This window comes from Microtus oregoni, unplaced genomic scaffold, assembly GCF_018167655.1.
Source record: "Microtus oregoni isolate MIOR12 unplaced genomic scaffold, Mior012 000027F_ref0000203, whole genome shotgun sequence".
In the NCBI taxonomy this organism is placed as follows: Eukaryota; Metazoa; Chordata; class Mammalia; order Rodentia; family Cricetidae; genus Microtus; species Microtus oregoni.
In genome coordinates this window covers 2,803,513-2,824,437 of record NW_024543086.1, presented here as the reverse complement: position 1 = coordinate 2,824,437, position 20,925 = coordinate 2,803,513, and the positions used below count along the sequence as shown (strand labels likewise).

At 47.7% G+C, this 20,925-nt stretch overlaps 1 protein-coding gene across 3 annotated transcripts in view; it reads right to left on the bottom strand.

Annotated features, from left to right (window-relative positions):
* The window catches only part of Cyfip2 (cytoplasmic FMR1 interacting protein 2), a 121,805-nt gene that overhangs the window by 65,652 nt on the left and 35,228 nt on the right, over positions 1–20,925 (bottom strand). For 2 of the 3 annotated variants that reach the window (XM_041675908.1, XM_041675909.1), the window contains exons 7-16: positions 19,874–19,970; positions 18,584–18,712; positions 16,109–16,213; positions 13,801–13,892; positions 11,842–11,959; positions 6,955–7,074; positions 6,213–6,338; positions 3,969–4,135; positions 3,137–3,284; positions 961–1,035 (exon numbers count right to left, since the gene is read on the bottom strand). In XM_041675908.1, coding sequence (XP_041531842.1) covers positions 961–1,035; positions 3,137–3,284; positions 3,969–4,135; positions 6,213–6,338; positions 6,955–7,074; positions 11,842–11,959; positions 13,801–13,892; positions 16,109–16,213; positions 18,584–18,712; positions 19,874–19,970 — 1,177 coding nt within the window. The remainder of the gene's footprint in view (positions 1–960; positions 1,036–3,136; positions 3,285–3,968; positions 4,136–6,212; positions 6,339–6,954; positions 7,075–11,841; positions 11,960–13,800; positions 13,893–16,108; positions 16,214–18,583; positions 18,713–19,873; positions 19,971–20,925) is intronic. The other variant, XM_041675910.1, reaches the window with a different exon arrangement.

Below are 20,925 nucleotides of genomic sequence, written 5' to 3'. Positions count from 1 at the left end.
GCGCTGAGGGACAAGTTGCCGTCCCTTCCTACCTTCCTGTTCTTCCTTCTGCTCTTAAAGAGAACTGTCTTAAGGAAGCACCGATTACGGCAGAGAAGCGGGTTTGGAGCTATGGAAACCTGGCCTCTCCCTGCCGTTCTGGGACCCAGCACATGCCAGGCAAGCATCCATCACTGGGCTTGCCACCTGCCCTTGTGAAAACCTCCGAGAGGCAGACTGACCAGCTTTGCCAAGTTCTCTGCCTAGGGTCCATAGCACCCCTAGGTGTACCGACAATGGCAGGTAGTTAAGGCCCGTGAAAGGCTCCTGCCTGCCCTGTTTAGCCAAGGGCATGGACATCCATGCCACTCTACAGTCACCCTCATGTCCCAGATGACCACGGTAACAGCATGGATGGGGCACTGAACCAGGAACCAAGAGAGCCAGGTTCAAAGCCAAGCACTGCCATTGACTCGCTGTGTGACCTTAGACGATGAGGCCTCCACTCTGGGCTCCAGTTGCCTCATCTAACAGGAAGGATTGGACCAGACAAGTTCTCAACCCAGTCTCTTTCAGCTCTAACTTTCGGAGGAGTTACGCAATGGACAAAGCTCAAAACAGCAACCCCCCCACCCCTCCTGTTTCTGGTCCTCAGTGTTTTAAACCTGTCAGTGAATGCTGGCGCCCTCTGGTGGCCCGGGCTGCACTGTACAGCCTTCCAGAGATTCTGGGTGGAGTGCAAGTCAACATCCATACTTACACAGGAGGCTACTAGACACCTAACCCCAGCTTACAGAGTGCCCTACATGCAAAGGGCCCAAGAGCAGCGGGGCTGTTCTTTCTGCTAATCTAGATTTTTTTTTTCCACATCATTTGTCTTTGAGTCTGAGGATTGGAAGGGGCCTTGAGGAGCCAGGCTAGTCTGTTCCTGCTGCCTCCCGCAGTAGGCACCCAAACCAACCCAGCCAGGCGGTGTTATACCAGGGATCGGCAGCCTCTTCGGCCCTGTGTACCACCAGTGGGGTGAAACAAAGCCCTCGGGGACCACTGGCAGGCCTAAGACACAGACAGGAGAGAAGGCAGAGGGGATGGGAGGGCAGGAGAGACAGGGAGGAGGGAGAGAGAGAAAGAGAGAGAGAGAGAGAAAAGCGAGAGGTATTGTATACAGTGGGAAAGCCACCACAACTGCAGGGGCCACACGTGACACGCTCCGACCTCCCAGCAACCACACTACTCTCTGCTGCTACTGGATGGGGCTAAGGTTCTCACCCACCATGGGCCTGGCAGTCACAGATCTGCATGCCATGCCACCCTGTGTAGGGTCCCCTCTGTGGGGAAGGAGTGACCGCTGTTGCTGGTTTTCTAGACGGCCCACCCTCTATGAACCTCTCTCTCTCTCTCTGAGTATCAAAGTACAATGCTAACGATGGCCTTGGAGTCCCCCAAAGAAAGGGAGCTATGGAGACTGGATTCACATCCAGTTCTAACTACTAGAAAAGTGGGTCCGTTCTGAACAGAGTCAATTCTTTAGCTAACTGTATTAACGGGCATTTACTCTACCAGGACAGGCTGCTACCCAACTCCATGAAATGCCTACACCTGCTACATTCTGAGGGCTGCCATGGAGCCCTGGGGTGGGCATCAGGAGACCTGGGTTCTTGTCTACCTGGCACTCGTCTTGTGACTTGGACAAGTCACTTCCCCTTTCTGGACCTCAGTTTCCCCGTCTGTAATAGGGGGAGGGGGAATCTACCTCTCAGCACTCATCCGCCTCTGGGGCTATCTGGGAGTCAACTAAATGAATCTGCATCTGAGCTATCAACCTACCCCAGGGGCACCTAGGGGTGGGGTTTAGTTTTCGGCAACTGTCCTGCAGTTCTCAAATTATCCACGAAGACACATGCCCTCTCTCTTGTCTTCTTGATGTCTACAGCCCCTCCATCCTTCTCTCCTTGCTCCTCTCAGGACTTAGAGAAATGCCTGAGAGCCATTCAGCCACACCAGGGCACTCAGAGTTAGAAAGGTTCCTGGCCTTCTAACAAAGACTTCAGAACTGTCTATAAAGGATCCTTTGGGGTGTCGCACATGCAGAAGACAGAATGTGTGCACGCTGGTCATTGGATACTGCAAAGCTAAGAGAAGTGATGATAACCTTGCCAAACACTCACCTGCCCCTGCTCAGCCCCAGCCCTGCCCAGACACGGACACACACAGAAGGAGGGGTCAGAAAGGGCCTCAGATGGCCCGCTTCAGGTGATCCAGAGCAGAGACGGGCTTGAAAGGTCCTATAAGGAGGAGCTTCCAGCTTGGGGCTTCTGGAGCCTGCAAGACCCTGACGGTTACAGTAAGACGCATCTGTTTTCAAATACCACAGAAAGTAGACCGGGAAATACCTTCTTCTACATCGGCAGTAAGGACTTAACTCCGCGAGTCACTCTTTTCCCCCCATGTAATTTTAAGTCTGTTCTGGGTGAACACAGACATCGTCTTATTGCGGAAGTTCCAGCTGGAAACTCAAGAGTATTTCTGACAACCAGACTGTGTCTGAGGGGAGGTGGCTTGCCAAGCTTGTGGGTTGTCTTTGGAAAGGGATGGAAAAACTAGCAAAGTGTCTTGTTGGTAACGTGAGCTCATCCCAAGTTTTCATTTTTAGAAGGTAAACAAGAGCTGAGAGAGGTTAAGCTGCTTGCCCAGAAACATACAGCAAGTCAGAGGCTGAACTTGTAAGTTCCCCTGCCAGGCTGCCCCTGTAGGTAAGGGGACTGCCGTCATTAGAATACACAGACCTATGCACGTGGGCTCCATGTCAGACCCCTCCTGCACTGCAGTATGTGAGCTTTACTGGGCTAGGAGATAGCTGGGGAGGTGAATATGTGCTACCACCATTGGTCAGACTAGACAACTGAGGCCCAGAGAGACCGTGTAACATGTCCAAGGTCACACAGGTGTCTAGGACTAGAACCCAGGTCTCCTGAATCTCTGGCCAGTGGTCTTCCTTCTACATCAAACAAGACATCAGGAAAAACCCAGAGCAGCTGTTTAACCCTGCCCTTCCTCACAAGGATCCCCATCCCACTACCCTGTAGTTCTCCAAGGACCCTTTCTTGGTCCAAATGGCCTGGAGTCAGGGGAGCCAGGCTGCCCGGGAACTGCTTACCTGTGTGCTGGAAGGTCCCACGGCACGGCGGGGCACCTTGATGTCAAAGCCGCCTTTGGGGTCCTTTTCCCCTCTCAAGCATGGGTCATTGGGGGGCTCTCGACCACCCTCCCAGTCACAGATGGTCTTGCGAATTGCCTGCAGGACACTGGTGAGGGAGGGGAGGGAGCTTAGCCCAGTTGTCTGCAAGGCTGTTTTCAGGCCCCAGAGGGTCTTGCTTAGCACCTCCTGCATTAGAGTTTCTGAGTGTTTGGGATGTACATTCAATCCTGGACCACTCAGGGATGCTCTTAGCAGTGCTCAGGTGCTTTCAACAAGAGGCTCCTGTGGCTTTGATGGCCATTGACTACCTAAGAATTCAGCTTTAAGCCACGTGGGGGACAGGAGGACAGGACCTGGGGGTGGGGAGAGGAGGAGGGAGCTACAGGAACATCTCATCAGCATCACTAGCTATATGGATCATATGGATCAAGTTTTAGAAAGAGCTTCTATGTATATAGCCCGTTCCCCCCCACACCATGTGTGCTGAAGTCTACACATGGATTATCTCATTTGAGCATCCTGTAGCCATGGATACGGTGGCCACCATGATCCCAATTTACAACCAAGGAACGGACACTCAGAGAACTCATTTGAATAATTCACTTTTAGACAGCAGTTGGTTTGAGTTCAAGTCCTGAGTGGAGCCTTGGCTGAACACCAATGCCCACTACCAGAGGGTCTCTTTGTTTAAAAGCCATGCTGGAAGGCGACCGAGCTAGGAGGCCCTCCCCTTCTAGCCCTGCATCCCTCAGTTCTGCAGCACCCTGAATGGGGCCATCTGAGGACCCACCTGATCAGAACATTCTTTTTCTTGCGCACAGCTTGCCGCAAGGGCTCACGCAGTGTCACCTGGGCGAAATCCTGCAGGGCCGCATAGATAGTGTTGCGGATGGCCTGGTTGAAGACACTCTCCATCCTCCCCATGAGCACCTGCAGGCCCTTGATCATGGCGATCACCTGGTGGGCATAGAACAAGGGTCAGCCCAGCTACCGTGTAGCAAGCCGTCTGCTCATTGTGCTTCTCCAGGCTGCGGGGAGCAGGCAGTGGGGGTGCCTAGAGTGTGAGGTCCACGCCTCTAAAACTGTCAGATCGCCACTAGGTAAGAAATGCCTGTAATGCCGGGCCAAGGACACCTGATGCCTCTGGCCTCAGACGTTCACAAGCACATTCTCTCTCATACACAAACACATAATTAAAACACTGGGATAAACGGATGGATAAAGAAGGGTTCAGAACCTGGGTTGGGGGGGAACCCTTGCAACTTAAGAGTAGGTAAAGATTTCTATGCTAGAACCCGCCATTCACATCCTGTGAAACAATAAGTTGAATAAACTGGGCGGTAGCAAACTATAAAACCAGCATGCCTCAAAAGGCTTTGCCAAGAAAACAAAGAGGCAAAGTCACCCCCATAGAGAAGCTACTTGCAACACACGCATGATGAAAGCCTTGTGGTGAAGACACAGAAAGGATTCTCACAACTTCATAATGAGAAGGCACAGACACAACCTTCAGAGATGGGCAAAAAGGCTTCCATAGAATCCACAGGAGGAGAGAAGAATGGCCACGATCATGTGAAAAGATACTTGGTGTCATCAGACTCTGGGAAATGAGACTCACAAGGTTAATGAGACTCACCTACTTGACCATTAGAATGGCCAAGATCACGAGTAAGGTGGCCACCAAAGGCCTCTGAGGGCACAGAACAATGGGACACTCAGGAGACCTGGCGACAATGTGAAATCCCCCTTGGTGTGGCTGTTGAAGGACCGTCTACACTGCGAGGGCTCTGGTAAAAAGTTAAAACTCAGCCAGGCTTCACTGGACAAGTCTGCAATGCTGAGACCTGCCTTGGATAGCAAGTGAGTTCAAGGACAACCTAAGACTCTCTCTCAACAAAAACCAACAGAAAAAAAAAAAAAACCAAAGCAAAAGCAGGCTGAGGGTGTAGCTCAGCTAGCCTTCAGTCTCCATCCCCACAGCACTAGGATTAAGGGTACGACCATATTCTACTTGATTACGTGGGTAATGGGGATCCGAACTTGGGTCCTCAAGCATGTGTAGCCAGTGCCACCTTACCAGTCCTCCTCATATATTTTTAATTTTTTAATTACTTCTTAGAAAATGTCATACCTGTATAAATTATGTACTAGCCGATTTTGTGTCAACTACATACAAGCTAGAGTCTCCAGAAAGGAAGGAACCTCAGCTGAGGAAATGTCTCCATGAGACTCAGCTGTAAGGCATTTTTTTCAATGTCTTATATCAGTGTGGGAGGGCCCAGTCCATTATGAATGGTGCCATCCCTAGGCTGGTGGTCCTGGGTTCTATAAAAAAAGCAGGCTATGTAAGCCAGGGGGAGCAAGCCAGTAAGTAGCACCCTTCCACAGCTTCTGCATCAGCTCCTGCCTCCAGATTCTACCCGTGTGAATTCCTGTCCTGACTTCCTTTGACAATGAACAGCAATATAGAAGTGTAAGCCAAATAAATCATTTTCTCCCCAACTTGCTTTGGTCATGGTGTTTCATCACAGCAACAGAAATCCTAACTGTGATACATTATATTTTGATTATATCCATTCCTATCCCACCCCAACCTTGCTCTGGCCCTTCCTTCCAATTTCAGATCATTCTTTCATAAGCACTTATTTATTCATCTACTTATTATATTTTAACCCAGTGAGTCCAATCGGTGCTGCCCATACACACATGGGCATGACATCATCCACTGGGGCTTGGGGGAACCAACCAACGGCCATGCTCCCCAAGAAAAAATGACTCTGACTACCCCAGCAACTAGCAACTGCTCCTCCACTAGGGGCAGGACCTCAGGAATCCTCCAGAGTCAATGCTGGAACTTGAAACTAGCTGGATCTATCATTTCTTAGCCACTTTTGACAGAGAACCACCTAGACGGGAAAAGTCAGAAAAGGTTAGCAAGTTAAAATGACAACATTTCTGGGTGATCAAAAGAACTCAGGAACTGCAGGGAGCTGCAGTCTGGGGTAGACGGGGAGAGCAGAGCATCGGCACCCACCTCCACAAAGGCAAACTTCTCTTCGCTGGTGTAATTGTAGCGTGTGGCTCTCTCGTATTCTTCCGCTGTACCCGGGCAATCCTTGTTGCAGAACTTGTCTGTGGGGTGAACCAACTTCCAAGAGTACTGGGGCGGGGGAGAAGAAAATCCAGTGTCCATCAGTTGAGGAAACGTAAGCAAATGACCAAGCCATCAGCACACTGATTAGATGCAGGGTGAGAGCACTGACTTATGCAGGATAGGGGTGGACCCAGAAAACACAATGTAAAAAGCTGTATGTAAAAACCACATGCTTGGAATCTATATATGGTGACCATCTAAAGTAAGGTAATGTACAGTGACAGAAAGAATACTGAGAGCTGAAGGGGCGGGGTGACAGATGTGGGGTTTTATTTTTAATGGTGTTTATGTGCATGTGTTTGTCTGTGGGATATGCATGTAAGTGTGGGTGCTCACAGAAGCCAGAGGCATCATCTCACCTGTGCTGGAGTTTACAGAGGCTGTAAGCCACCTAAGGTCAGGGCAGGGTCCTAGCCACCTCTCTGGGCCCAGGTGTGGTTTTATTTATTCATCTTTTTAAGTGATGAAAATATTAACTTAAGGTAATACAATTCCTTATTAATGAATAAGTATTAATGAATATACTTAAAATGTAGGCTTCAGTTGGGTAAGAGGTGTGGTACATGAAAGACAGAAGCCATGTGAACTAGGTCAGTAGGGGCTGAGGTCTCAGGACACCTACCACCTCCATGACATGGGCACTCCACTTGGATAGAAGTTGCAGGCCTCGAAGGGCCAGGTCAAAGAGCTCCCGGTACTCTTCATCTGACTTCTGGCTGTCCAGCCCTGAGCCTGTCACCACCTGAGGGACACAGAATTTCATACTCACCTCATGGTCCATGTGCCTGAGGCTCATGAGCATTACTTTTCAAATTCCCCTGGAAAATCTGTGCAATTATTATGCTCCCTTTGCTAGACAAACTTGTCTTTGACAGTTGTCTTGCTGAAGGTCATATGTCTTGTAAGTGGCTGAGGGTTTTGATTCAGGAGGTGTCATTTCAGATCCCCACTTAGCCTCACCCTACAGCCTTACAGCAAAGGCTATCTTGACTGTATTCATTATAGGAAGTGCAAACTAGTAAGTGACCTGAGATTTCACCCTTGAAATGATAATTAAATATAAGTATGTATGCTAGCAATGACTTTTATACAACACTGTGATTTCACAGGTGCTGTGGGAGAATGCTTTTGTACACTGTAAAGATTTGTCAGTCATATTAATTTAATAAAATACTGATTACAGGAAGTATAGGTGGGGCAACCAGACTAAGAGAATTCTGGAAAGAGGAAAGGCAAAGATGCAGTTGCCAACCAAATGCAGAGGAAGCAAGATGAGAATGTCTCACTGAGAAAAGGTACCAAGTCACGTGGCTAAACATAGACAAGAATTATGAATTAGTTCAAGTTGTAAGAGCTAGTTAATAATAAGCCTGAGCTAACAGGCCAAACAGTTTATAATTAGAATAAGCCCCTGTGTGTTTCTTTGGGACTAAACGGCTGCAGGACTGGGCAGAACAGAAACTTCCATCTACAAATGGCATTAAACATTCAGCAACTATATCCACACAAACCTGAGAGAGCTTGGGAACGGATTCTAGACACAAAAGAACAGAGTTAAGCACAGTTTCTGGGTAACGACATTTTTTTTTGGGGGGGGGTGAGATCTACTTGCTAGAGACAGGCAGAGACACAGCTCCTTTAACAGTGGCTTCTTGACTCAGCATTAATGGCAAAACCCTCCCAGCTCTTTTAAGAGGCTCTGTCACCGAACACTTAAATGGTGTTTATGAGCAGCCGGCAGCATGCTTCTTGGTGGTGGCATGGATCTGGAAACTCCACAGAGTTATGGCAATAAACATGGCTCCCACCTGTACCTCTGTCATTCTAGACTCTCAGGAAGCTAAGGAATGAGGTGGAACCCCATTTTGGTGGTGGAGTCACCAAAGCCACAGTTTTAATCCTAGCCATGTTACTTAGCAGATTAATGACTCATGTGTTCAGAAAAAGATAAATACAATAAAGACAGATTCAGATTAAAAAAAAACTCTTAAATGGTTTACAATCTGTTTAAAAATTAATGTAAGTTTGGGAGAGAAAAGAAAAAGGATAGACAAAGTCCTTTAGAAAGGAAAAAGTGTAGCTGGGTATGGTGGCATACACTTTTAATCCTGCACTTGGGAGGCAGAGGCAGGTGGATCTCTGTAAGTTAAAGGCCAGTCTGGTCTACAGAGTAAGTTTCAGAATAGCCTAAGATACACAGAGAATCCCTGTCTCAAAACACCAAAAAATAAAAATAAAAGAAATAGAGTTTTTTTAAAAAGCCACATAAAGATGGAAAATACACAGAGAATCTGGATACTGTTATTATGCTGTCTTTGAATTGTTTGAAAAAGGAGCAACAGCTGCTAAAACTTTTTTTAAAATTATAAATGCTGCTGGATTAATCCAACCTAAATATTTTGAAAGTGCTTTGACTTCAAATTTTAAATCAAAATATGCTACATTGAAAGATATGTTACATTGGAGAAGAGGTTTTGCTTTTGTTTTCACAGGAAATGAGCGGCTGTAGATTCATTCTGGGTTAAGAAAAATAAGGTTTGATCAAGGAAGACCCCCTTGAGAAATCCCCAATGGAAATGGATGGCCCAGATGATCCAACATTTCCGAGGACCTCTGTTGCAGTTTCTTCCGAGTTCAGCATCCAGAACAGCTTCAAGGATGCTGGCTGAGATTATCTAGCCTCACAGAATACTCCAGTTAGGACTTGACCATAATCCTAAATTTACTTTGGGTTCCTATAAGTTTACCAGCACCTCCAATCAGCAGGAAGCAGCCTAGAAAACTACACCCACATTCCCCTCTCCAAAAAATGAATTAGTTTTTGGGAATGTGGGTGTAGTTTTCTAGACTTTGTTTAGTGTATTGGTTACAAGTTGTCATGCATAATGGTCAGTAAAAAAGCTATACAAAGGAGATTAGATTCAGGGTCTTGTTTTGAGAAGAAAAAAAGGGGAACTGCTGTGGGAGAATGCTTTTGTACACTATAAAGATTTGTCACTCATATTGGTTTAATAAAACACTGATTGGCCAATAGCCAGGCAGGAAGTATAGGTGGGGCAACCAGATTAAGAGAAATCTAGAAAGAGGAAAGGCAGAGAATCAGTCACTATCCAGACGCAGAGGAAGTAAGATGAGAATGCCTCACTGAGAAAAGGTATCAAGTTACATGGCTAGACACAGACAAGAATTATGGGTTAATTTAAGTTGTAAGGGCTAGTTAATAATAAGCCTGAGCTAATAGGCCAAAGAGTTTATAATTAGAATAAGCCCCTGTGTGTTTCTTTGGGACTGAACAGCTGTGAGACCAGGCAGGACAGAAACTTCTGTCTACACATAGGACTCATGGTTTCATGTTCTATTTCACATACAGTGCTAATCACAGATCACTAAAATGATGTCATAGCCCACTGACTAGCTATGATGCACTAAATAAAAAGATCTGACACAAATGTCTGTATGTGTAATAGTCCATCCATGCCGTAAGTTCATAAGTATGGATATATATATATATATATATATATATATATATATATATATATATATATAGTGTGTGTGGATACACCCATATAATAATAAATATATTATTATATTATACACATGCACACAAATACCACATGAGTATATGCAGATAGTCATTAATGATGGACACTATCTCTGTAAATTTGTTTCCTCTATAATTTACCACAGTGACACTTGTAGCAATGTCTCCATTCCCTGCAGACCCCTCATGTTCCAGCTGAGTAGAGGTCTCTGTGTTTCTGTTTTAGCTCTCACATTGCAAGTCAACATCTTCTCTGTCGCCTACACAGTGTCAGGATGCCCACGTTTTTGTGCTTTTAGTTAACAATTTCAGACAAAGCTGATGTGCTGTGCTTCTGGTTCTCAACATTCCTGACACTGTGACCCTTTAATATCGTTCCTTATGTGGTGACCCCCCAACCGTAAAATTTTCATTGCTACTTCATAAATGTAATTTTGCTACTGTTATGAATTGTAATGTAAATATTTGTTTTCTGGTATTTTTTTGGTGACCCTTATGAAAGGACTGTTTGACCCCTAAAGGGGTCGTGACCCACAGGTTGAGAACCACTTTGCAATGCAGTGCTCTACATCCAGGAAAGCTGTGACAGACATGTTTAGAAATGCTTCCTTCAAACAGAAGTCATGGTACTGTTGGCCCTCAGTTAAATATCAATGAATCAACAGAAAATATCACAAAGGTATCTTTAGACAGAAATGGAGATAAAACAAGATTCTGTGCTGATTAAAAAAAAAAACAGTGTGGCAAGAGGCTCATGGGAATTCTGAATTTCTTTGTGGGCAATGGCTCATAATTTTTGAATTCTGAGTTTATGGAATAGCCTAGAGTCACCTTGGGAGGGTATCTCAATGAGTGACTCTCTACATTTGGTCAGTCTGTAGGTACATCCTTGAGGGATCATCTTAATTACGTTAATTGAAACAGGAAGAACCAGCCTACATCGGGAGGCACCATTCCCTAAACAGGAGGTACTGAATTGTGTATGAGTGCAGAATCTGAGCTGAACATAAGCAAGCAAGCCAGAGAGCAAGCATGCGTTCAATTCTTTCCACTCTAACTGTGGATGTGATGTGAACATGCTTCTCCTACCCAAGACAGATGGTGGTTAGACTCATGCCAGTAAACCACAGCCTTGTGGTAATACACATTAGTAGAAATGGGTTAATCAAGATGTGAGCGTTAGCCAGTGAGAGGCTAGAGCTAATGCACCAGGCAGTGTTTAAATGACTACAATTTGTGTGTTGTTATTTCGGGTGTAAAGCCAGCCATGCAGGAGCCAGGCAGGATGAAAAGCAGGCCTGCTTGCCTCATCACTACACCCTTTACTGTATTCCAGGCACAATACACACGCCGGGCACCCTACTGGTTATTTCAGTGAACCTTACAAGAGAATGCTATCATTACCTCTACTTAAAAGATGTCTGGATTATTTTTGATTGACACCATAACTGTAGATATCTATGGGACACGGTGTGAAGATTCAACACATGTATACACTATGTGACGGACAGATGGGCTACCTGGTGTATCTATCACCTCTGATGTCATTTCTTCACGTTGAGAACTGTAATTATCATCAACCACTGTCACTCTACTGTGTGAACACTGTAAGTGATTCCTCCTACTTGACTATTTTAAACCTGTATTTTTCTTAAATATTTTCTATTTAGTAAGAATACAGATACCCCATGAAAAAGGACGGAAGGAAACTCCTTTTCTTTCCTGACTGCACCTCTGTACCTGCTAATAATCCTCTTCGTCACTGTCCCTGCCACTCCCTCGTCAGGCATTACTGCATTCTTTCCATTTTGCAGATGAAGGGATCGAGGTCCAGAGTCCAAGCCTGGCTCTGAATCACTTCCAGCAAGCTCACTCTCCGCCTCTGGCTATGGCTCCCCCATCCCACACTGCCGGCTCTTCCTCAGTCTCTTTGGACTCTGCTGGCCCTGGACCAGCCACAGAACTCACCTCGCTGTTACTGTAGCGAGCTAGCTCTGAGATGAAACGGATGTGGTCATCCCGGATCTGAACCATCTGCTCGCAGATGTTGTACTGGGGGCTGATGCTGCTTTGCGTGCATGTCCACCTGGGGAGAAAACCACAGGCTTTGTGTGGGTCACAGCTCCAGGCACTGGCATGGGAGAGGCTCCTTTTGCACACTAGCTGCTCCTGGTCCTCAAACAACATAGCTGGCTCCCCTGGCTGGAACCAAAAGGTCAAGTGGCCATCTAAGCCCCAGAGCCACCAACGCAGGCACCATGGTTAGAAAGGAGAGTCCTGTCTCTGCCTTCTCCAGTTCCTACTGCAGGTGTCTCTGGACACCAGCACACAATACTTACCAGTTAAGTGAGAGAGCGAGGGCCAAGACCACAGACTCTCTGTGGTCACAAAAGGCTAGAATCACAGACGAGCAACCTCCCTGTCTTTCCCCAAAGGACCTGGTGACATGAATGTACCCACAGTGAAAGACCTTCTATCATTCTGAGAGGTGTGGTTGGTGTCTCCTCCCCACCTTGTCTTCCTTCCTTCTCTCTTCCTATTCTCCTTTCTCCTCTCCTGTCTTCTTTCCCATCCTTTGGAAAGATGTCATTAGGAAAACCTTCCTGAATCACAGAGGAAATAAGTGAGCAAACCCCCCTCACTCTCTGACCCTCTTCTTCTGTCCAGAACCAGTGGCCGGCAAGTAAACAGACCAAGAGAATGGGAAGCCAGGAGGCAGGTGCAGGGTTTGGACAGAGCTTAAATTCAAAAGAAGACGCAAAGGGACTCTCATAAGGAGTATTAGTGGCGATGCCCTCCCCTGGCTTAGCCTGCTGGATTTTCATTTTGAGCTACTTGTAGAGGGGACACAGTCGCTCAAATCTCTGACTTTCTGCCTGGTTACAAGCTCCTCCCTCTAAGACTGCCAGACATGGTCTGATTTCCCCCCAAGGACTCATTTCTGGGTCTCCAGGTAGACGTAGACTGTAGGTTGAGGACCCCTCTGCAGGTATCCTAAGCTTTTTAGAGACAAGGTTCCAATGTAGCTGAGGCAGGTCTCAAGCTTCTGATCCTCCTGCCTCCACCTCCCAACTGCTGGGATTTAAGTATTTGTACCATCCCTGGGCTCTGCTGATATCATTTGAATCTCAGCTACTAGGAGTGGCTGAGGCAAGAGAATCACAAATACAAGGTATTCTTGGGCTACAGACTGAGACCCTAATTCCAAATAACAAGTGAAAAGATAAGGAAGGCTGTAGCCCTTTGGTAGGGTGTCTGTCCAGCACGTGCAAGTCTTCGGTTCAATCACCAGCACTGCAAAACTAAGACACCGACCAGAAGGTGGCCAACACTGATCCACACAGATAAACCACAGTCTCTTGGTTGTAGGTAATATGCATGTGGATAGACCATCCTGTGTCTTCTAAGAGCAGAGGAATCAAGGCTGGAGCCCGATAACTATCCTGCACCCCCAGTAATCCTTCCTGGGAGCCATTAACTCACTCCTAGGCCTTAACATCGATTTCCTTGAACTATGATGTAGTAGATGACATAGGAGGAGGCCACCAACCCACGTCACAGCTGGAACCATCCAAACCACGCTGTTAACCACGTAATTATTGCACAGCCACAGAACCTGAGCAGACCTGAACCAGGGTGATGACTGTTGCCATCAGTAGACTCCGGCCGTCCCACTGAGGGGAGGGGGTTACCGCAGAACAGGACAAGGGGCGTGGCTATGCTCTAAGCCCTTTAGAGCCTGGCAGCAGAGGGCTGGTGCAAAAGGGCTCAGAGCATCCTCACTAGTCCCCTCCTGGCACTGCTGTTCTGTGGGAATCCACCTGCCCAGGGCTCTGGGGAGGGAGGAGGGACTGAAGTGGTCCCTCAGCTCCCTGCCCGGGCTGGGCATCCTCACAGGAGCCGAGAGACATTACGGCAGGCACTCACTTGGACTTGTTCTCTTCATAGTGAGCACTGGTCTTAATGTATCTGGCCAGCTCTATCTGCATGTCGCCGAAAAGGGGCACCACCTGCAGCTGCTGCAAAGGAAGCAAACAGAGCGCATGAGATGCCACAGGCAGGGCTGGGGCTGATGTACCGGCGGGGTGTAAGGCTTCAGTGCGCACCTGGGGTCAGAAGTTTTGTTTATTTCTTACGGTGTTACCATAAGGTCCTGGCATCCAGAGGAACCCCAGCCAGCATACAGGCCCTTCCCCTGCCTCCAACCAACTGTATACTTCAAGTAATTGACACTAGAGAGGCCAAGTGGCTTGTCCAGGTCACACAGAACAGATGAACCAGAGGACCAGATGGCTGGTCTCCTAGTACAGGTCCTTCCTATAGCTCAGAAGATTTCTACTGCTCCAAGCTGGACTAGGAGCAGGTGGCAGAGGGCTACTGCCTGGGGGTGGCCTTCCTGAGACTGTCCACCTGATAGCTAACATTAAAGTGCAGATATCTTCTGATCAAAGCCTAGGACATGTGGAAGGGAGGTTGCTGTCTACCTACATCTGTCTTTTCTCACCGGACACAGGACCAGGTGCTTCACAAACACTATTTCAGCTGAGCCTGGCTGCAAAGGCCTATAATCCCAGCTATTCCTGACACAAAGGCAAGAGGATCCTAAGCTCACAGGCTCCCTGGACAACACAGTGAGATTCTACCTTAAAATAAAAAGTGAAAAAGAAAGGCTGGGATGTGACTAGTAGTAGAAGACTTATTTAGCATTGGCAAGTCCCTGGATTTAATCCTAAGTACTACAAAACCCAGCTACCAAGCATCCACTATCCCCATCCACACGTGACCAAGTGGGGTCAGTACTGCCCCCGTCTCATTGTAATTGCATTGGGATTGACACATATGGAGAAGCTTAGTCTGCCCAGGAAGTCAGGCCAGATGGAGCAAGAGCTAGGAGAAGAATTCTCAGCCCCAGGAGGCCTAGTTTGTGCCGTTTCCAAAGCTGCTTAGACAGAGGGAGCAGAGGCAGATTAACCCCTGGTATAGGTAGGCCTGGTTCTGCCTGTCTTCCTGCTGGCTGATGACATTGCTGTCTCCCAACAGGAGGCCTGTTTTCACCTGGGACAGCTCTGGAGAAAAGCTAAGAAAGCAAGCCATGAGACCCCTCTGAGGACTCATGTTTCCTCTTAAACCTCAGTATAGCTGACCTCACCTAGTATCTTTCCACAAACAGCATCCCCCCCCCCCACCCCCAGGGCAGGGTTCCCATTTGTAGGACCCAGAGCTAGAGTAACTTCAGAATGAGAATTCGGTTCCAGATGTGACATGTCCTTGCTCAAACTCCAAAGTTAACATTTATCTGCAAGGTTTTTGTTTTTCAAGACAGGGTTTCTCTGTAGCTTTTGGAGCCTGTCCTGGAACTAGCTCTGTAGACCAGGCTGGCCTCGAACTCACAAAGATCTGCCTATCTCTGCCGCCCGAGTGCTGGGATTAAAGGTGTGTGCCACCACTGCCCAGCTTGTCTGTAAGTTTTCACTAGGAAGCTTTTGGGCCAAATGGTCAGATCTCAAAGGTTCAAATGGATTGAGCTTATGCAGAACATTGGTAAGTTATTGGGCCTAAATGGTGCAGCCAAGTAGCCTGTCATGGGCCCCAGAGTGGCTGCAATGGCAAACATGAAACCATTTAAAAGTTAGAGCTTAGAGAGTGGAGAAATAGCCCAGCCGTTAATGCACTTGCTGCTCTTTCAGAGGACCAGGGCTTGATGCCGGGTACCCACATGGCAGTTCACAACTATCTGTAACTCCAGTTCCAGGGTATCTAATGTCCTCTTCTGACCTCCATGGGCACTGCACACACATGGTGCAGACACGTATGCAGGTACAATATCCATATGCATAAGATAAAAGTAAATCTTTCACGAAAACACTCAGCCTTTAGAACCTCTTTCCATAAGCTCTGGGATGTTATGAAAATTAACACAGTTATTGTCTTCTAGGATGCAACTCTGTCTTTAGACGAAAGACTCCAGGAAAGGGGAAAAGAGCATGCAGGAAGACTTACAAGGCCTCCGGTGGAATCCCAGCCGAGTCTGGAGGCTGGGCATCACCCACATCTGGGCAGCAGACTGCTTTAGTGGGAGCAGCTGGAGCCTGTGCTCTTCTCTTCCTTTTCTTGAGGGTCTTTAGATGCCTATGAACCATCTCCACAGCTTTCTGGCTAATCCCTTCCTTTCCCCCAGGGGATCAAGACTCTAGCCACCCTGTCCCCCTGCCCAGCCCCAGCTCCATTTACTAACCTTAAAGAACTTATCGATTTTGCTAAGGTTGATTCTCTTCTTGGCATCCAGTTTGTAAATGTTACTGACATTTCCATCCATCAGGTAGAGGCCAAAGCCCATCACCTAGAATGAGAAAGACCCAAGACAAAACTATTACACTCCCAGAGCAGCTAACAAAACTAGAGGCCCTCGATGCATACATGCACACACATGTACATACATGTGCAGGCACAGAGATTCACTGGCATCTTGTAGAGACACACATGCTGCTTCAAAATCATATACACCTCCAAATTAATATAAGAAACATGGGCCTGACTTCAACAAGAAATGTAGCGTATTATTATAGTAGCCACTCTGGGCCAGGGGCTGTGGTTTAACAAGTGAGGTCTCAATTCCCACAAAACTCTTAGGTGCCACATATTATTTAAGGATGGAGAGCTGGAAACAGAGAGGGGTGAGAGATCTTGCCATAGTCACACGAGGGAGCTGCAGGGACTATCTGCAAAGGGGTTAGCTCAGGATCTGCCATTCAAATGTGCACTTACAGGTCCTACTAACACAGAAAGGACTTTGCTGTTTCCCAGATGTGCCAAGGCACAGACACTGTGACCATAAAATTCCCCACGCAAACAACAATGTAAAGGCTCCTGAGGAGTCATGGGGGACACTGTTTAAGAGCAAGTTTCTGCCTGAAGATGCTGAGACTCTTATTTTTTTCCTAGTCCCTTTAGATAAATGAGCAGCTGGAGGGTATGGTCAGCTGTGGAGACACAGGAAGTCACTCCTCACCGTGCCTTTATCACCTTGGCCCCTAAGGGAAGAAGCAGAGAACTGTCTCTGACAGCTGCTTCCTGCTTGGCGCATTCTGTCCTGCAGCATCAGCACCAGACTGTCTGTAAGGGTTTCTCACGCCCCCTGGTGGCACCCGAGCTCACTAACAAGCTGCAGAGAGCTGGGCCGCAGCACAAAACAATCCTGTTCAGGTCAGCTGTGGGAGAAAGGCTGGACAGGACCTAAGCAGCCAAGAGTAGGACAGGCAAAGCAACAGATTTCTTCTGTAATGACACCATCTTATGGCTGCGAAACATCCAAACACATTTGATTGCATGGGCTAGAAAGCCCAAATGAAGGCTGGTTGGTGAGAAGGCTCAGTGGGTAAAGGTGCTTGCTGCCAAGCCTGATGATCCAAGTTCAATCCCCAGGACCCACAAGGTGGAAGCAAAGAGCTGCCTCCCACAAGGTGTCCTTTGCCTTCCATATGAATACTGTGGTACATACGTGTTTTAAGACATACATAAATAAATCTTTACAATTCTACATGTAAGGCTGGATATGCTGGCACACATCTTTAATTCCAGCACTTGGGAGGCAGTGGCAGGTGGAGCTCCGTGAGTTCAAGGTCAGCTTGGTCTACATATTGAGTTCCAAGCTAGCCAGGGTTAAATTTTGTTGAGACCCGGTCTCAAAAACAAAACAAAACAAAAAAAACCCCAGAAAACTTATACATTCTATGTTATTAATTTTTTTGAAAATATAGAAGCACAGAAAAAAAATGATATACACCAACGTACTAAAAGTATTGTCCCTGAGTTGGGAGGGCGGGATTCCTGAATAATTTAGAGCCTCCACAATTATAACAACAACTTCATACTAAAAACTAAAAACCACTTTTTTTTTTTGCCATTTTGACAAAACATGGAGTCTTCCTTCCCTCTAAGCTAGGAACTTCTCTTTCAGAAGCTGAGCTCTGCAAATGTCGTGCTCAAGGCGCGGACTTCAGGGTTTTCAGTGCAGGCAAACCTTTAACCCCGGGAGATGCGTGAGGAAGAGCATCCCTGTAAAGTGGCTTCTTGGCGTCAACTAGTGATGGCACTGGAGAAACATGTGTGACGGCATTGTCAATGTGTTCATGGCGCACCAAAGGAAAGGGAAGATCCCAGGAAAGACTGGAGTCAGCGGTTGATAATTAAAAATATTCTTAAGAGGGGGCTGAGATGGCCCAGTCAGTCACATGTTTGTAGAACACGCATAAAACCTGAATTCAATCTCTAGCATCCATGTAAAACCCGGAAAGCTGGTGCACATGAGAAACCCTGTGCTGGTGGGGCGGAGTCAAGCTAGTTCCTGGGCTGCTGCCAATCATCCAGGCCTAATGGGTGAGCCCAGGGTCCCAGTGAGAGACCGTGTGTCAGAAAAGAATATGGAGTGAGAGCAATGACTCAGCGATTAAGAACAGTTACTACCCTTGCAGAGGACCTGAGTCTGGTGCCCTGCACCCGTGTTGGGCAGCTCACAATAGCCCTAACTCAGGTGCCAGGATATCCAAAACCACTGGTCTTCAACGGCACCTGCACTCAAGTGCACATACTCACATAAGCATATTTAAAATAAAATAAATAAATGTTTAGGAAAGATCCCGAGGAATGACACCTTCTTTGGTCTACACACACACACACACACACACACAAGTGTGAGGTGGGAAAGCTTTACCTTGAGCAGCATGTGCTTCTCGCTGGGTGTCAGGTACATCTTATTCTCATAGTAATCCACACAGATGTTAACAATGTCTGCCAGCAGTTCCTCGTAGCCTGGAATCACTTCCAATTGCTGGTGAAGACACTAAACAACAGCGCCACCTGCTGGTCAGGCAGAGCAAGCAACCTCTGACACCACCCAGAAAGCCCAGAGCTGGGCAGGATAAATGAGCACTTTGGTCTCAGTTGAGGTTCCAGGAGGAGGGAGCCTTAGAGACAACAGGTGCTGATACCTGACTCCCCCTTGATAGCTGGTAGTTTCTGCTCACCTTCTGCAGCCGGAAACCTAAGCCCTTGGGCTCCCATGTTAACCATGGTGGTTCTGGGGGTAGAGTGCACTCCTGGCAGCTCAGCTTTAGAGCAATCGGGCCTGCAGTAATTGCAGTTTGGTTTGGAGGGTGTGGACTTCTCTATGAGGTTTCTTCAGACAAAGGCAGGAAGAAGACCCACCCAGCGGAAGGGGTAACGGTAGGTAGGTATCTCCTTGCTGGCAGGACTCAGGAACATCAAAACACTTCCTGTTAAGGAGGGTTTCTCTGTAGCCCTGTTAGCAGGGTTTTCTCTGGGCCCCTACTGGATACTCAGTGGAGGGCATTGCTGGGATTCTCCACAGCCTTCTGCAGTGACCAAAAAAGGTTCTGCCACCTCCAGGCCTTTGAGATGAGGGAAATAAGTCTGAGAACTCCTGGGAGCATCAGGGTCCCGCTCTGGGTTGGCCTGGGTCCTGCAGAAACTCTTGCTGGTACTGAACTTACTGTGAGGCAGGTCCAGCTAGGACAGGAGCAGGGGGAGAGAAGGGCCAGAGGGTGCACTCAGGCAAACTGGCGGCGGTGACTCTAACTGTGCCTCTCCAGGCCCTTGGTCATGTTCTGGGGATTTTTTTTTTTTGTTCATCCTTTATTTTTCAATCTAGTTCTATGAGCTATATTCTCATATCAGTCCCAAGATAATACGCCCACTTTATGGATGAGTTAACTGCATCTGTGACTTGGCCTGAGATGTGATAATGGACCCAGGGTATGCTTGTTCTCAGCCTAGGATGTGGGGCCCACAGCCCTGCCCAGGAACCTTTCGGAGAACCGAACAGGGAGAGGTCACTGATGGTAGCTTTACTTTACTCTCATGAAGAGCAGGGAAACAAGTGTGGACGGAGTTAGTGTGCTGTCCCTTGGAGCCCTCTGAGCCTCAGGCCCCACCTTTGCTTCCTTGGCATACCAGGCAAGATGAACAGGGGACCTGTCCTCACCTGGGTGATCCTGTTGTGATTGGCCAGGAACATAGACAGGTTCTGAGATTCCTGAATGGACTGGGGGTCCGCCATCTTCCTTAGGAACTGTGCCGCTCTGAAACACAGGGAAGGAAGGGATAACCGGGTGCAGAGGAGTCTGCACCCACTCAGCCTAAGAGGGACACCATCCCCATGCCAAGAGGCTCTGAGCATTGCAGGTGGCTCCAAGGTCAAAGGAAAGTGTGTTTGGCCATCCTTTCTCAGGACAGCTGCTGGGAGTTAAAAGGCGTGAGAAAAGAAAACACAGCTGGAATCCTGGGACGGTTAATGGAAACCAGGAAGGAACACTGAGACCTTGAGCCTGGCCAGGACCTCCAGGGAAGCTGCATGGTGAGTCCTGCAGAGCAACCACAGGCAGGAAGCTTCATTTTTTTTTTTTTATGTGTTCTGTTCATTATAGAAAATCTCAACATCCTATTTTTGGGTTTGTTTGCAGTACCAGGGATCGGATCTAGGGCAAGCATGTACATGCTGGACAAGCACTTGACCTTTGAGCGACGTCCCCTACCTTTCTACCACTTCTCAGTTTTGAGAGTGTCCTGCTAAGTTTTCTCAGGCTGGTATCAAAATCACTCTATAGCCTAAACCTTGAACTGACGGAAACCATATTGTACTCCTGTGCTGCTAGGCCCAGCGGATGATTCTCCCGCCTTAGCCTTCCAAGTAACAAAAATGGAAGATCTGTCTCTACTTCAACACTCCCACGCACAGCCCTGCATGGGAGCGCAAGTGCCTCTAACCTAACCGGATGACAGACGGAAGGAGGAAGAACACAGACTGGTCTTAACCGTGTGTCCCGGCTTAACCCAGCAAGGCACAACTCATGTCACAACAGCTTGTGAGAATGGCGATAACACTCCTGCCCGCTGCAGGACACAGATGTTGGCTGCGGTCACGATGGAAGTGGTGGGCCACTGCAGGAAGTGTATGGGGAAGGATGCTGTGCTGGTGACCATCTGTGGCATCTGGAGTCAGCCTTGAGATGGGCTCTAACTATTTGGCAACCCCGG